Below are 17950 nucleotides of genomic sequence, written 5' to 3'. Positions count from 1 at the left end.
TCTATGACTCAAAGGAGTAGGGCGCCAGTCCCATATGCCTGAGGTTGCAGGTTCAAAGCCAGCCCCGGCCAAAAACTGCAAAAAAAAAAAAGAATGATACTTAACCTTGTAAGAGATATGAAAGAATAAATGTGTATAAAATACCTTTGATAGCTGACCCAGAAGGGAGAATTATGTCATTTATAAAAAAAAAATTAAACATACAAAAGAAGTTAGCCCTGTGATCTTGAATTTGATTGTGTCCTATTTTAAACAAATCAACTATAAAAAAATAATAAATCTTGGAGAACTTACAAAATAATTTGCCTATAGATGACACTAAGATATTGCTTACTTTTTATATATTAATGATACTACAATCATGTTTAAAAAGTCTTTATCTCTTACAGAGAAATACTACAGTATTTATGGGTGATATACCAAAGATTTGCTTCAAAATAATTCAAGATGAAGAAGGAAATGGGGAGGTCCCTCTTTTGTATATATTTTAAAATTTCCATAATATAAAAGAGAGAGGGAGAAAAAGAGAACATATGTAACAGAAATTAAAACTAGAACACCTAATTCTACACCAGTAATAAACCATGTGATGAATATGCTTGTTAACGGTCTTGGAATCTAGTTACCTCGCTAGTGAAATGAGGGGGCTGGATTAATACATGTATTTACATACTGGTCTACTATTTCATTTACAAAGGGGAACCTTTTTAAAAAAAAGTGAACCAGGATTTTCAAGTAAAAGTAATACTGTTCTAAATTCTAACTAAATTTAGTGAATGAATTTTTATTCTGTGACACCTTATACACATTGATTTCATAAGCATGAGTAGATTAAGAGTTAAACATGTACAAAGAAAAGAAAAAATTCTGAAAGTAAAAGAATATTGGGGAGGCCAAGCACTGTGGCTCACACCTATATTCCTGACACCCTGGGAGGCTGAGGTGGATGGACTATCGGAGGTCAGGAGTTTGAGACCACCCTGAGCAAAAGCAAGACCCTTTTCTCTAAAACTAGCCACTTACACTGTTGCCACCCAGGCATTGTGGTGGGTGCCTGTAGTCCCAGCTACTTGGGAGGCTGAAGCAAGTGGATTAGTTGAGCCCAAGAGTTTGAGGTTGCTGTGAGCTGTAATGCCACACCACTCTACCCAGGGTGACAAAGTGAAACTTTGTTTCAAAAAAAAAAAAAAAAAAGAGAGAGAGGAAAAAAACCAGTTTTGGTACCTTACCGTTAAAAGCTTGGTGGTGATCCCTGCATCTACCACAGCCTTGTGCATGGCACGTAACGTCTCTAGCTCTGGAGCAGCGATAAATACCACATAGGGCATAAACTCAGATGTTCTCAATACTTTCAGTGCCTGCATAGAAGAATAATTATAAACCAATTTATGTAGTGTAATAACTTAAATTACGCTACCCTTTAGTATAAATCAAACTCTATCTGCCCCCTTCCTAAAGATTAGGGACATAATTTGACACCTGTCCCCTTTCTGTTCTTCTGATTCCACATACTTTCTTACAATAGTAGCCCCTTTATCTTAACTGAATATTAATTGAAGAGAGGTGAATAAATGAATAAACACCCATACTTTGAAGTACTATGCAGCAACTAGAAAGAACAAAAAAAGCTCTATGGTAACTGCCATGAAAAGATCTTCAAGAAATACTGTTTAATTAAAAAACCTTTAAGAATTTGTATAGATTTTTTTCCATTTATGGAAAAGAGAACAACAAAAATAGAAAACCCACTAATTATATATTTGTACTTAAGGCATATAAAATGCCTAGAAAAACACTCACCAAACAATTAATAATATTTCTCTCTTGAGTAGAGAAGTAAGGTTGGGCTAAGTGCACAGGGGTGGGAAGGGATGGGAAAGATATATGTAGAATGAGAATAAAATGAATGGTGTGTGTGTCAAATGAGAGAAGCGATTTCATTTTTTTTTTTTTTTTTTTTTTTTGAGACAAGGTCTTGCTCTGTTGTTTGGGCTAGAGTGTAATGGTATCATCAGAGCTCACTGCAACCTCAAACTCTTGGGCTCAAGTGATCCTCCTGTCTCAGCCTCCTGAGTATCTGGGACTATAGGCCCATGCCAGTAAGACTCAATAATTTTTCTATTTTTAATAGAGACAGTATCCTACTATGTTGCCCAGGCTAGTGATGAACTGCTGGCCTCAAGAGATCCTCCCACCTGGGCCTCTAAAAATGTTAGGATTATGGGCATGAGCTCCTCAGCCAAGGCAATTTTTCATTATATGGCAGCCTAGTTAGTGTTTTAAATGTAACATTTCTAAACCCCTGCATTGAGCAAGCAATACATAATAAACTTCAACTGCAGATCTAATTACAGGTTCTATAGCCTCTGTTGGCTAACTGATCAGAGATTTATTTAATGATCCTGTAGCTATGGATGCATAACAAGTTTCTTTGTCATCACAGGTGATAGAAAGAGCTATCTTCCCACCCCAACATAACAAATAAATACCTCCTTCTTCAAACAAAAACTCCATAGGAAATAAAACGTAAAGAAAGAGCTTTGGAACTCTGGAAACTATGCAGCTTACTTGTGGGTTGACATCCAAAATACAAGTTCGTCCGGTTTGGACAACTTCAAGAATAGAATCAATCTTGGTTCCATAGAGATTTCCTTCATATTCCCCATGTTCCAAATACTTTCCAGCTTTAATATCTGCTTCCATTTCAGATCGTGACACAAATTTATATGCCTGGCCATCTTTTTCATCTTCCCTTGGTTTCCGTGAAGTAACTAAATAAAATAATGTCAAGAATTTGTACAAAGAGATTGTAGAGTACAAAACTAGACTAAAATTCACTGTATAGCTTAACATTTTTGCCCTTAGTGCAGTGGTCAGTAAATCACAGCCCATGGCTAAATTGGATCTGCTTTCTATTTTTGTAAATAAAGTTTTATTGAGCCACAGTCATGCTCATTCACATATGTATCATCTATGTTTTTTCCCCACTAAAATGGATTAGTAGTTGTGACAGACACTGGCCAGCAAAGCCTTTTATTAATAATTATTATGTAGCCCTTGAATAGAAAAACTTTGATTTAGAGGAATATTTTAAGAGACCCAACATAAAACTTGTATTCAAACATGTGCTTCTTAAAAGTCATTTTGTAATTCAAAATATATTTATCAGGAGCAGAGCCTTCAATTAAGTTCTTAATAATGGTGAGTCTTAATAAGTGTTAGGCATGTTGCCAGGGAATGTCTTTTCCAACTGGCCAGCACTCCCTCTTTACTTAAGAATATAAATCCTTTCTTTTCACTTTAGTATTTCCTAATTGAGTACTCAAAAGGTGAGCAAAGTTCACCTATTCTTAGCTGGCAATATCAACCTTCTGAAGTATTATTCTATCCAGAAATTTTCTATCATTTGTCTTGTCTCAACCCCGAACCTTTCTTTTAGTTTCCTATTTATTAATATTCCCAAATGTGAACTGTTCCATTTTATACTTCAGTGATGGAGCCAGCCACTTCTATATTATTATAGTCTATTAACCTCCACTACTCTGATTTGACATATTCTTTCTGGGAAAATGAGAGTGAATAGCCCAAGTCAAAATTTAAAAGGAGGGAATCTTTTGTTTGATATTCTAGAGTTTTGTTTGTTTTCCTGTTTGTTTTTTTTCAGACAGAGTCTTACCTTGTTGCCCAGGCTAGAGTGCTGTGGCATTAGCCTAGCTCACAGCAACCTCAAACTCCTGGATTCAAGTGATCCTCTTGCCTCAGCCTCCCAAGTAGCTGGAACTACAGGGGCCTGCCATGATACCCAGTTAATTTTTCTATTTTTAGTAGAGATACAGGTTTCTGGTCATGAACTCCTGAGCTCAAGTGATCCTTCTGCCTTAGCCTGACAACATGCTAGGATTATAGGCCTGAGCCACAGTGCCCAGCCTGATATTTTAGAGCTCTGAATACTTTCAGAACCATGCAACTCCGTTTGCAAGTTGGTCTGTGCTAAGAATGGATTATTCTCATCTTCCAAACTGTTGCAAAAGTATACTTTCTGACAATGTTGTTAACAACTTTGAAGAAGAGATATGAATCTTTTTTTTTTTTTAAATATTCATGCTTCATGAATTTGTGTATCATCCTTGGGCAGGGGCCAGGCTAATCTTCTCTGTATCATTTCAATTTTAGTACATGTGCTACTGAAGTAAGCACAAGAGAAAATAATTTTTGCGTGTGTTATTTCAAGCTTAGCCTTAATCTGAGCTTTGTTAGATCGGATATGAAAAAGTACCTATTCTAAGTACTAGGCGAAGTACTTATAAAAAGTCTGTGACCAAGTCATTAAGTACATAAAAGGAGAAAGTAATCCAAAGAAAAAGTTGACAGTGTTTTGACTATTTGGAATAAGCATGAGATTATCAAGAAAATTTATATAAAAACAAATGAACAGAAGCTCAAAAATAAGAGTTTAATTCACAAATGAGATCACAATGCACAGCAAGACTCTTTACTCCCCTATTCTTTTCTTCCTCAATATTAAAGGTAGTCATCCCAAACCTTCCTGAAGAACATTTGTAAAGTAAGTTCAAGATTCAAGATGCTATGATGGCTTTTCATATGCAAAACTGTGTGATCTCTTAGATTTTCGAATTTGAATGCATACTAAGAGTTGGCTCTCAATATCTGTGAACATAATTTTAAAGAGTACTGTTTTCTACTGAAGCCCTACAATGAAAACCATATATGGAGATGTGCTGCTTAAAATAAATGTGCATATGCACACGTATTACCCCTATCTCCACTTCCCAAAATGTTGAGGGAATCTTCATTCTTGGTGAAATGTTTTTTGCAAGTGAATTTTAACTATAGTCTCATTCTCTACTAAATACTCAAGAAATTAAAAAATAACAATCTATATTGCAACATATTTGAACTCCTTTCCATACCTAGAAGAGAGAAGTTAGAAAGCCTTGAATATAGCTGATTCCTTAGGCTTATATACTAAGCAACTAAAACATGTGATTTTCTTAGAATTGAATTTTTGTGATTTATAGGCAAAATTCTAAATATTAGCAAGGAAACAATAAAGTAACACTTCTGATTTGAATAAAGGTCAGTGGTTTTGGAAATTAGTTTAGTATTAGGAAATTAAGAAATTGAAACTTTTATATATACTTTTTGATCTAATAATTTTACATCTGAGATGTATGTATTTATACTTTACCATCACTTTATTTGCAACAAAAATAACCCCCCTCCCAACTACAATAGCAGTAATGGCTAAGTGTAGCATACTTATATACTAAAACATTTAAGAAGCTATTAATAGATATAAGTGTTTCTTATTGTGCTAAGATGTACATAACATAAAAGTTACCATTTTGGCCATTTTTAAGGGCACAATTCAGTGGGATTAAGTATATTCACATTTTTGTACAACCAGCAGCAGCACTATCCATCTCCAAAACCTTTTCATCATCCCAACTGAAACTCTGTACTCATTAAATGACTCCCCATTAAGCCCTTCCCCAGCCCCTGGTAACCACTACTCTACTTTAGTCTCTACAAATTTGATATATTCTAGGTACCTCATATAAGTAGAATCACATGATGTTTCTCCTTTTGTATCTGGTTTGTTTCATTCAGCACATTTTCAAGGTTCATCAATGTTATACCATGTATCATCAGACTTTCATTCTTTTTTTAAGATTGAATAATATTCCAATACACATCACAGTTTGTTTATTCATTCATCCATTGATGAACACTGGGTGGTTTCTATCTTTTCACTATTATAAATAATTCTGCTATGAATGCTAGTGTGTAAACATCTGTTTGAATCTCAGCTTTCGATTCTTTTGATTATATACCTAGGAGCTGAATTGTTGGATCATATATGTATATTTGATTTTTTTAATAATACATTATACTGTTTTCCACAGTGCATGCATCATTTTACATTCCCAGCAGTAATGCCTAAGGATCTTTATATTTCTATATATTCACCAACACTTGTTACTTTAAAAAAATATAAAATAGCCATGCTAACAGTTATGAAGTGGTATATCCTTGTGGCTTTGATTTGCATTTCCCTAATGATTAATGATGTTGAGCATATTTTCATGTGCTTATTGGCTATTTTTGTATCTTTTTGGAGAATTGTCTATTTTTGAATTTTTTTCTTGTTGAGTTGTAAGATTAATTTTTTACAAAGACATTTTAATGACTTACGAGAAAAAAGCTCATGATGTTCATTTACTCATCAGATATTTTGGGGGTATGTACTATGTATCAAATCTTGTTCTAGGTGCTGGGTCAACGGAAGTACAAAAAATTGCCAAGTTCTCTGTTCTCATGACAACATGAGATATCTCCATGCTATGCTTTAACATGGACATAATGGAATAATCAAAAAACAAATAAGAATTTAAGTGCTAAAACACAATCACTAAGCAATGCAGAAGCTACTTAAAGTTGAATGGTCTGTGAAGGCCTCTAAGATATTAAGACTTGAATAAGAAGTAAAATTCAAGCATGTAAAATTCTGGCAGGCAGAGTATTCCCGGCAGATGGACTAACAAAAACAAAAAGACATGAATAATAACTTTGAGGAATTTGAAGAAAAGAACGACCAGTATGTTAAGCGGGGGGAAAAATGTATATAGATTTTATATGAACAATACAACTGTAATTATGCAATTAAAAATTCTATAATTAGATTTTTTTAAAAAAAGTATATTTAAATTGGTTTTTTTTAATTCTTATAAACAGAATGTGAATGAGAATTTAATTATAGTCCCAAGTGGATGCCAAGCACCAAGGATCTATAGTTTCTTTCAGAGTTTAACTAAAGGGGGCCAATCTAATCCTGGAATCATCTATCTCCCTATCTTACATATATTTAAAAAGGAGTCACTGAGGTAATGAATCATAGTTCAGGGGGGAGTGCTTTGTTTTCTTCTCCTTAGCACCTGGTAAAATGCTTCTCCCTAGAGAATTATGAAGGCTTGTGATAACACATCATGACAGTGGGATAGCTTGTAATCTCACTGTTTGGCAGAGCAAGAATGAGTTTTCTGTGGGCTAATGTATGTGTGTGTGTGTGTGTGTGTGTGTGTGCATGCACGTATGACCCACCTGAACTATTCTGAAGGTATTCTTTACAGAATGACAGTGGGAGAGGCAAAGAATCAAGCAAAAGGAGAATATAAAGTATGGGATAGGAGCTTGGGGTGAGATCCCAAGGGAACAGCTAGAGATTGTCATACCCTTGGTCAAAAAATTTGGAGTATGGAAGTCTCCATGTAGTCTCCTGAGAACCTGCAAATAGGTCTCATCGAAGAGACAATATCTGGACATTCATGACATAAAGGACTCTAACAGGCAAGATTTTACATGATAGCACTTTCCCTTTAATACCTATTTCTCTTTCCCTTTAACATCTATTGCTTCTGCCCCCGAGAAACCAGAAATAGCAGAGGAGGATATAAAGGGAAGGTAATAAACTATACCCTATCCTTCAAAATGCAGGTCCCTGAACTATTCATCAAGAATGAGCTGTGCCAGGTATGGTGGCTCACGCCTGTAATCCCAGCATTATGGAAGGCTGAGGAGAGAGAATTGCTTGAGCTCAGGAGTTTGAGACTCCCTTGAGCAAGAGTGAGACCCCAACTCATGAAAAAAATGGAAAAACCCAGCCGGGCGCCGTGGTGAGCGCCTGTAATCCCAGCGGCTTCCGGAGGCTGAGGTAGCGGGATGCCCACAGCCCAGGTCTGAGGTTGCAGTGAGCTACCACACTACTGCACTTTGCTCAGGGGCATAAGGTGGGACTCTGTCTCAACAAAAAACAAACAAACCAAAAAAGCAAAGAAATAAAAAATAAGCAACAAAATAAAATTAAAAAAAAAAAAAAGAATGAGCTGTGAGGAAGGGAAAAACTGTCAATTGGATGTGAGACTAAAGCTTGGAACGGGACTAGTCTTTCTAAAAAAAATACAGTCAACCTTCTTTATCTGTAGGTTCAACTAGCTGTGGGTTAAAAATACTTGGAAAAAAATTATGTCTTACTGTCATTTTTTTCTAGTCATTATTTCCTAAACAATACAGTATAATGATTTACATAGCATTTGCATTGTGTTAATATTAAGTATTACAAGAAATGAGGAGATAATATGAAGAGTATGGGAAGATGTGCACAGATCATATGCTACATGACACCATTTCTTTTTTTTTTTTTTGCAGTTTTTGGCCAGGGCTGAGTTTCAACCCGCCACCTCCGGCATATGGGGCTGGTGCCCTACTCCTTTGGAGCCACAGGCACCTCCCCATGACACCATTTTCTAAAGAGACTTCAGCTTCTATGAACTTTGGTATTCATAAGAAGCCCTAGAGCAAATATCCCACAGGTAGGAGGGATGATTATACCTGAAAGTGAGTCATGTTTGACAGAATTACACAGTTCTTGTAAGTAAAAGTGATTAGAAAGTTACGGAATCTTCCAGGGGACTGAGGAAAAGAAGAAAAGAGGAAAGAAGATCTGGAAGAGCATGCATAAGGTCAGCAATTAGATAAAAACAGAGCTTTTTCTGGGTGATTTTTTCCATTATAATGTCTTTAAGAACTACTTGCTTAAAATACTGTGCACATTTTAATTTGATAAAAATGAAAAATAAACCTTTTATTTCACAACTGCAGCTTTAAAATACTTTGACTACAAGTTTTTATCTGTTAACACTTAACTAGAATTTGTCTGAATTTAGTGATTTACAGTGCCCACAATGGAATCCAAAGCCTTATCCTGAGGGATTATAAATAGCAACGACTAGGTTACTCCCCTTACCTCTAGGAATTTTAGCAATAAGAGTACTCACTGAGAATTGAACCTCAAAACATAATGGATGAAACTACAAAAACTCTAAAATTAATTTAAAAGAGATGGGCTGGCCTGACACTGAGATTTGACTCTAAACAGTTTAAAGGCATTAATATATCTCAGGGAATACTGTTACAGGGAGGCTTGGTTAGAAACAGAAGCACAGAAAAGAAAAGTATAAAGGCACATTGCTGTCTCCTGCTTTATTCAGGGGAGATCACATATGAATTCTCACAATTAAAGGATCATGCATCTCCAAAACAAAGAAAAACATACATTAGTCAAGTAGTCTCATTATTTTATATATCATACTTTGTAACCTTAATTAATGCTGCCTGCAGTAGAAGATGAACTCTTGATGTGTTATCAAAAATCAGGCTTGGCTGGGTGAGGTGACTTACTCTTCTAATCTCATCCTAGTCAAAATTTGGGGGGCAGAGGTGGGAGGATTGCTTGAGATCAGGAATATGAGACCAGCCTGAACACACAGATAAAACCAATCTCTACAAAAAAAAAAGAAAAATTAGCTAGGTGTCGTGGCACATACCTGTAGTCTCAGTAACTCAGGAAGCTGAGAGGCAGAAGGACTGCTTGAGCTTAGGAGTTTAAGACCAGCCCAAGCAAAGCAAGACATTGACTCTATTAAAAACAGAAAAATTAGCTGCGGTGATGTGCACTTGTAGTCTCACCTACTTGGGAGGCTAAGTCAGGAGAATCACTTGCGCCCTGGAGTTTGAGGTTGTAGTGAGCAACTGCACTCTATCCCAGACAAAACAGCAAAACCCAGTCTCAGAAAAAAAAAAAAAAAAAAAAATCTGGCTTATAATCTTGAAGAACTGAGAGCTTCAAATTCACACAAATTTACAAAGATATTGCCATGCTGCATGTGTGTAAGCTTTGTCCTTTATGCTGAAATGGGTGAAAAGTCCAACTTCTTAGATAGACTACGTGGAAAGAAAATACTAAATTAATGCTAATTTTGTCACAATTCTTAACTCTAACACTTCTGGAGTGAACAGTTTCGAAAAGCAATTGCCACCAGGCAGCAAGCCAACAGTGCTAACACACTACTTCAAGATGGTTATAGAATTGCTTAGTTTTTCAATATTTTCTACTCATTCATTTTCATTGGCATAATCAAACCTTATTTGAGAATAACAATAATTAATAACAACTCTCCTCCACCTCCATATGCCAATACTTTTTCTTACCAATTAAACAGCAAAGAAAACATAGAAAACGTACATGGCACTGTAGTTCCAAATCTAGTGGGATTCAATACTATGAACCTGTTTTTCAAGCTTCTTCGGCCCACACCTTGAGCTCCTATCAGTACTAATGTTTTTCTTTGGAATGGAGGCATTTTGGCTACCTCCTCATATATCTGGATCTCATGACGATCAAATTCTAAGAGTAAAAGGAAACAGAAGAACATTTATTCAGTTATCTTTTACATACATGACAAAAATTCTGCTATTCTGTCCCGTAATGGCTTAGTCGTCTTAATAGTTAAATGGCACTTTAATTGGGTAGTGCCTGTGGCTCAGCGGGTAGGACACCAGCCCCATATACCAAGGGTGGTGGGTTCAAGCCCAGTCCCGGACCAAACTGCAACAAAAAAAAAATAGCTGGGTGTTGTGGCGGGCGCCTATAGTTCCAGCTACTTGGGAGGCTGAGGCCAAGAGAATCGCCTAAGCCCAGGAGTTGGAGGTTGCTGTGAGCTGTGTGACGCCATTGGCACTCTACTGAGGGTGATAAAGTGAGACCCTTTTTTTTGTCTCTACAAAAAAAAAAAGTCACTTTAATTGTACATGCTTAGCATAGGTTTATTGTTACAAATTTGGTAAAGTACAATAAATTATTTTACATCTTGATTTAAACACCTTTCATTTATTTGCCATTAAAACATTTGTCTAACCAAGTTTAAAAACTTCCCTTGTTTTATTCTTATTTATCAGAGAGCTCTTATTAAAACCTCTTTATTATGAGTTTATTGGTAAGGATAATTTAATATAAGTAATAAAATTACAGATCACTTTATATTAAAAGGATGTGTCAAAAGTGGAGATAGGAGTACAACTCGAGTGGCTGCTCAAATAAGTTCCACAGAATGAGTATGCCTGTCCAATGATATAAATGAATAAATATTGTGTGGCAACTCACACTTAAATATTGATTCTGAAATGTACATATAAAATAAAATGTTGGATCCAAACTGTTTTCAGCAGAAACAAATGCCCAAATTGCAATCTTTAGTCAATGGAAAAACTACAAATTTTCTATTTTGCCAAAAAGCCTTGAGGACATATATTTAATGACTAATAAGGCCAAAGTTGATTCAAAATATTATGTTACCTACTACAATTTTGATAACTCTCAATCTGCAGTAATCACACTTCTTTCTTTCTTTTTTTTTTTTTAGAGACAGAGTCTCACCTTGTTGCCCTAGGTAGGGTGTCGTGATGTCACAGCTCACAGTAACCTCCAGCTCTTGGCCTTAGGTGACTTTCTTGCCTCAGCCTCCCAAGTAGCTGGGACCACAGGCACCCGCCACAACACCTGGCTATTTTTTTGTTGCACTTTGGCAGGGGCTGGGTTTGAACCCGCCACCCTTGGTATATGGGGCTGGTGCCCTACTCACTGAGCCACAGGCGTCGTCCCTTACATTTCTTTCTTAGGTTATTATCTTAACAGCTACTCCTTCTTTGCACAATTTCTTCATAGTAGATTAAACTAATATTGAGAGAGAAAAAGCCCACTTCTCCCTTCTGTATTATTTCCTTTACAGTGTGCTATTTACTTTATTAGCAGTATAGAGGTAGCTCTGAAACTAAAAAAAGTATTTTAAAAACTACCAATTTCTTTGATTAAGCCTTCAGAATCCTCTGATTCAAAGAGCTGCATTTCACTCCTATCACCCTCTATATCTGGGAAGAATACAGTAGTTTCCATTTCTTCTCTCCCTTTCCTTTTTATTTATTTTTATAGGGAAAGAGTACCCAATCTAGGCCTGAGGTTTTATTTAAAAATTTTAACATAAATTTTCAGCTTTTATTTTTTCAGCTTTATTGAAGTATAATCGAAAACTATGAATCATATATGTTTAAGGTATATAGTTTGATGTTTCGATATATGTATACATTGTGATCACCACAATTAAGCTAATTAACATATCTATCACCTCACATATCTTACTTTTAAAAAATATTTATCTTTCTTTAAGACTAATAGATTTAAGAAAGAATCCTACTAGATCAGACTAAGATTTATTTGGTCTGGTGCTAGTTTTCTAAATGTACCATGGATAATGTTAGGAAAGAATACAGTTGCCATTAATCATAACTCTTTTAACATCTCCAGAAAGGAGATACACATAAATTACTCTTTCAAAATTCTCTGAACAAACAGTTTCAATGGTAACATTGCTCCTTGATCGATACAAAACATAAATCCTAATCAACTTATTATGTTGTAATCTACATTCACAAAACAAAGCATGCTGGTAGATTTAAATAATTTCTTTATATTATATTATACCACATGTTCATATGCTAGCTCCCTGCAATTGGTTACTAATCTGAATTATATTCATTTTAAATTATACATTTAGAATTTATACCACACTAGTGATAAGCTACTTCATCACTTGGACTTTTCAAAAAGTATTTAAAACCTACCTGCATTTCTGGTTGTGAGATACATCATTTTTTTCTTTTTTTTGCTACTTAGAGTTCCACAAAAAGGTCCTAAAGGATGATAAGACAGATATAATTTACACAGTATGCAGAATATGGAACAATTGCCCTGTGGTACTCTATAGGGGTGAGAGAACTATCTTCCCAGTGTTGCATCCTAGGAAGCAAAAGGGGGTGGTCGGGGTGAGGTAAGCCATGGAATTATGAAACTCTACCAGCAGGTGGCAGAAAGGGATCAAAAAGATTATTTTTGAAGGCGATAACAGAACAGATGGGAGGGATTAACTCTAGATATATATTTTAAATAAATTCATTTGTTATTCAGACAAAAGAAACAAAGAAAGGTGGCCACAAAGGACTGCTTGTTACTTATTGTGTGGAGCTCATCACCTGAATTGTCCCAGTCTCTTCTAACAAATGCCTTTCTCTTCTCTTCCAGGAACTGGCTTGGAATGAGACCAGCGCTTCCTCCCTCTTTTACATGGCTAGCCTAGAATCAAATTAATGAATTGTATATCTCAGTGACCAAAATTTGAGACCATATTCTAATAAGTAGGGCAAGCAGTGGTCAGTAAAAAAAGTCACATTTCCTCTTAAAAACAACCTTGAGATTTAAATCTTATTAGTTAAGATATTCAAACACTGTAGCACTGGGGAATCAACTGGCATCTATAATTATTCATATACAGATGTATACAGATATTTTAAATTACTAAAACTTTTTATTTATAATACTAATTTAGTTAAAAAAGGGAAAGAAAGAAATACTCTTCTATAGTGAGATTGGTTCACAGGACATTTCATTTAATACCTTTTAGTAAGGTATTTTTACTTTACTATCAATGTTAATCTTACTATGATAATATTTCCTAAGGCCCAATCAATGAAATAGAAACAATCTTAGAAATATAGAGTGTAGGTTTTAACTCATGCTACCAGGAATCTGAATATCATGAGGGATTGTAAATTTAAAATGGGTAAAAACAACTAACTTTTGGGCAGCGCCTGTGGCTCAAAGGAGTAGGGCGCCGGCTCCATATGCCAGAGGTAGCAGGTTCAAACCCAGCCCCAGCTAAAAACTGTAAAACAAACCAAAAAAAAAAAAAAAAAACAAAAAAAACAAAAAACTAACTTTGAAAATAAAATCCAAAGAGAAATATTTTTAAATAGTAGTTGGAAAATTTACAACTAGTAGCTATCTTGTAGAGTTAGTGTCTTTATTCTTACAACTCGCATAGAAAATTTGGTATCATTTTTAGCTATTAAAAACCTGAAAATGAAATTAAATAGACTATCAAAATGCAGGAAGAGATTGAGATAATGGTAACAGGATTAACAAAAAAAAAGTGATGGAAAAGAGGAAAAAGGAGAGAAAATTAGAAAAATTCAATAAAGGAAACAGCCACAGAAAGCAGATTTTAAAAATAAAGGTTCTAAAAAATTCAGTAGAAACCTCTTGAACTTACAGATTCTGTTTAATTTACCCATTTCTTAGTTGTTTCACATAGTGTGTACATAATAATGTCTTAATTTAAATTTAAGGATATGTAAGATTTTTCTCATTCTGCAATTCATTTTCCCTTATAAATCAATATAATTTATTAGATCTGATGTGAATTACCAATATCTCAGTTAATTTTAGAGTCTGGTGCTAAGACCTGGGTCTTTTTCTCTCATCCTTTTTTTTTTTTTTAAATTAAGAGTTTCATTTGCTAGTTTAAGGATTTCAGACTTCATGATTGATTTGTCAGTTTTTCCAGTTCTGAATACTATGGTTGTTAGATAATAAAAACAATTCTAAAAACAGACTTATTACTGCTGCTAGGTTTCTGAAAGCTATATTACGAGAGAAGAAGAACACCATCACACAGATCTTCTGGAAAATGGAGGGAGGGAAAACTATAGTAATAACACATATCTCTTTTCATATACACAGATTTTAATCCAAAACCAAACAAAACCAAAAGGGCAAGCCTTCATTTCTCAATAACTGAGAAGAGGCGATGAAATAGATTTGCGACTTTAAGAAATCATGCTTTACTTGCCATGATCATACGCAAGAGGGAGAGGAGGACAAGAGAACAACTACTATACCCACATGACAGACCTCCAGTGAAACAAAAAACAAACAGTGAAAAGGGATGACACCAACTGAGCTCTTCTCGCCCAATAGCATATATATGCAATCACCCAGGGGAAAGGACCAACTGGTCTAATCCCTAAGCCAATGGGGCTGGACCACAGCCTGGCAATTCTGCACTTAGGAACAGCTAACTACTCATAAATTCCCTCTCAATTTAGTTTTATGTTCATAAATTAGTAGAAAAAAGCAGAAGCTGCTGATCTGAGGAAAATCACTGGAATAAATGCTAGTACTAACATAAATGCAAATATGCTTCCTGAATATTCAGATCTAAGATTAAAAGTAGAAAAGCAGTTGGAGAAATTTTGAAAAGCATACTAACCTGCCACCAATTTGGATCTTCTCTGTTTACAATCTGAAGAATTTCTCCTTTGGAAAACTTCAGTCCTGCTTCTTTGCAGGGTATCAGGTTATCATTGTGTGGATTATAATCAAAGTGACACTTCACAAATACCTAAAACACAGCACAAATAAAAATACTCTAGATTGGTGGCACATGTAGCTCAAGCGGCTAAGGTGCCAGGCACATACACCAGAGCTGGCAGGTTCAAATCCAGCCTGGGCCTGCCAAACAATGACAACTACAACCAAAAATAGCCAGGCGCTGTGGCAGGTGCTTGTAGTCCCAGCTACTTGGGAGGCTGAAGCAAGAGAATCACTTAAGCCCAGGAGTTTGAGGTTGCTGTGAGCTGTGATGCCACAGCCCTCTACCCAAGGTGATAGCGTGAGGCTCTGCCTCAAAAAACAAACAAACAAAACAAAACTCTAGATGTATCATTTGCCATGGAATTTTTATAATCCTTTTCGAACTACTGTGATTTAACTATAACTGAAAATGTATTTAGTACTTCAGGTAAGAAACTTGTCTCTTAAGTAAAAATTAAATTATTATAATATTAATAATTTGGTATCAGAAAAATAAAAAAAGTTAAAACTGCATTTCTAAATTTTAACATCTAATCTGAAATCAAACAAGTTTGATAATCATTCTTGTCCACCCTTCTTCCACTTTCTTCTTATCTGTTCACTTGATTTTCCAACCAACACAGCATAATTCTTAATGCAAGTACATTTCAGATGTACTAGAACTGACTTTGTGAAAGGGCCCTAAGACCAGAACTAAACAATAATAGTTCATGTTGAAGTCAGACCTTAAATATACTTGATAATCTTAGAAAAAATTTAAACTCTTAACAAAAATTAAAACCAACTTTTATCCTTGGTAATATGTAGTGTTTTTAATTATACAGATTTACATTGGTCAGAACTGATGTGGAAAATATCTTTTTCAGAATTTTCTTGCTCTGATTTATATGCTCACCTTAAATTTAAATGATCACATTAATAAGACAAATACTGAAAAAGTCCTGAAATTATTTTCTAACTTAAATTCATTTATATATACATATTTCTTTTAAATTTGTTTTATGAATAAAAGTATGTCAAAGTCACCAAGGTCAGTTATGATCTACAATATTTGGAATATTTTGCTTACTTGCTTTAATTTGAATTCTAATTGTTAAACATTTTTAATATTTGCTGGCAAATTCAGAGTAATTGCTTTCTTGAAGACAGACTTGTTTTATACCTATTTATAGTAATTCAAATTTTATCTTCTGAAAATTGCCTCAGTATAAATAAGCATGCAAACTTTAATATGTTCATAATCAGTCAAAATAGTAGTATCATTTCTCCATTTACCAAACTCCTATAACCAAAGAAAATATTCAAATAATACCATGTAGATACATTATGTTATTAGTATGATAAAAAATAATATAATTGATGCATACTAAAATAACTTTAAAATGACTAAATTTGGGAACATAATGATAAAATGTTATTTATGATTAGATGATTTTGATAGGAAGCATTCAGAACATTTCGATAACTTTGGAAAAGATAAATATTAATGCTTAAAAAATAATTTTTTATCAGGAAAAATGTTTTTCCTGATAAACAATTTTAGAACTATCTAAAAAGCAAGCATACAAACAATATTAAGTGTTAAAATGTGAAAACTAGCTAACTTGACAATGACATGCAGCTCAATCTTTTGGCAATGGAAAAAACCCAAAATAATTAAGTTCGATCAAGGTGAACTTAGTTAGCTGAGGCAGAAAAACAGAGTACTGGAGAATGCTCTGGAATGATATCATACCTGACGAATGTGTGCTGGATGCTTCTCCATATTGATGCAAGTCTAAAAATATATTTTTAATTGCATAAATAAAGCCAGACTTTTAATTCATAATAAATTAACAAAATATACACAAATTACTAGTCCATTTTTTTACTTTACTCATTTGATAAAACAACTATCTCCCTAATTAAATATCTGTAGGGTATAATACCTGTAAATTATAAAGGATAGAAACAAAAAGTTAAAAGATATCGGAGATGAGGCTGAAAAAAAAGACTGGTATGCCCAGTTATAAAAATACCTACATACTCCTTACTTCTCAAGAAAGGTACACTGAATGAAGAAGAGTCAGAGTATACTGTCATTCTACTATAAATATAGTTATCATTCTTATGTGTGGGATAGAATATATTTTGTAAATGCAAAACTAGGCTTTATAAGATAGTCTAAATTTCAAATATTTATTCCTCTATACCCATCAAAATATTCTGCAAATGCCATTACTTGTGGTATATAAAAATCACATCTCTCAAAGGTAAAAGGTTTCAAAAAGAAATTTTTCTTTCTTTTTTTTTTTTTTTTTTTTGGAGTCTTACTTTGTCACCCTCGGTAGAGTACCATGGCAGCATAGCTCCCACCAACCTCAATCTCTTGGGCTCAAGCAGTTCTCTTGCTCACCTTCCCAAGTACCTGGGACTACAGGCACCCACCACAACACCTGGCTATTTTTAGAGATGAGGTCTCACTCTGGCTCCGGTGGATCTCAAACCTATGAGCTCAGGCAATCCACCTGCCTCCCAGAGTACTAATAGGTGTCGGCCACCAAGCCCCAGTCAGAAATAATTCTTATTTTCTCTTTTACCAAACTAATTTTGGAACATGACTCTTATGTTCAAAAACTCAAATTAACCTGGTTTTACTTTGAACTTTGAAAATTTGTCTGAAAAATCAATTAACCCAAACTTTGATCTAAGCATTTTGTAAAGATCTGAAAATCATTAAAGATTTGACTAGATTTAGTATAATTATATTTTGTTAGATGCATTTTAAAGTATTTCATTAATAGCCTATGGATGTTAACTGTTAATTCACTATTAAGAACTTACTAAACA

General features: G+C 34.6%; 1 protein-coding gene and 1 non-coding gene across 4 annotated transcripts in view; both read right to left on the bottom strand.

The window, feature by feature from the left end:
• MPP6 (membrane palmitoylated protein 6) overlaps positions 1–17950 on the bottom strand; it is an 87462-nt gene that overhangs the window by 4512 nt on the left and 65000 nt on the right. For 2 of the 3 annotated variants that reach the window (XM_003788510.2, XM_023512467.1), the window contains 6 exons: positions 15018–15149; positions 12943–13042; positions 12535–12603; positions 10103–10264; positions 2569–2771; positions 1230–1358 (listed from right to left, as the gene is read on the bottom strand). In XM_003788510.2, coding sequence (XP_003788558.1) covers positions 1230–1358; positions 2569–2771; positions 10103–10264; positions 12535–12603; positions 12943–13042; positions 15018–15149 — 795 coding nt within the window. The remainder of the gene's footprint in view (positions 1–1229; positions 1359–2568; positions 2772–10102; positions 10265–12534; positions 12604–12942; positions 13043–15017; positions 15150–17950) is intronic. The other variant, XM_023512468.1, reaches the window with a different exon arrangement.
• On the bottom strand, positions 4091–4197 carry LOC111724896. Its single transcript, XR_002773110.1, has one exon. It is a non-coding gene; the product is annotated as a U6 spliceosomal RNA (small nuclear RNA).

Source organism: Otolemur garnettii, unplaced genomic scaffold (assembly GCF_000181295.1).
Source record: "Otolemur garnettii isolate 467f Iridium unplaced genomic scaffold, OtoGar3 scaffold00028, whole genome shotgun sequence".
Lineage (NCBI taxonomy): Eukaryota > Metazoa > Chordata > Mammalia > Primates > Galagidae > Otolemur > Otolemur garnettii.
Note: the sequence above shows the minus strand (reverse complement) of the source record. Positions and strands in the feature narration are given on the sequence as shown.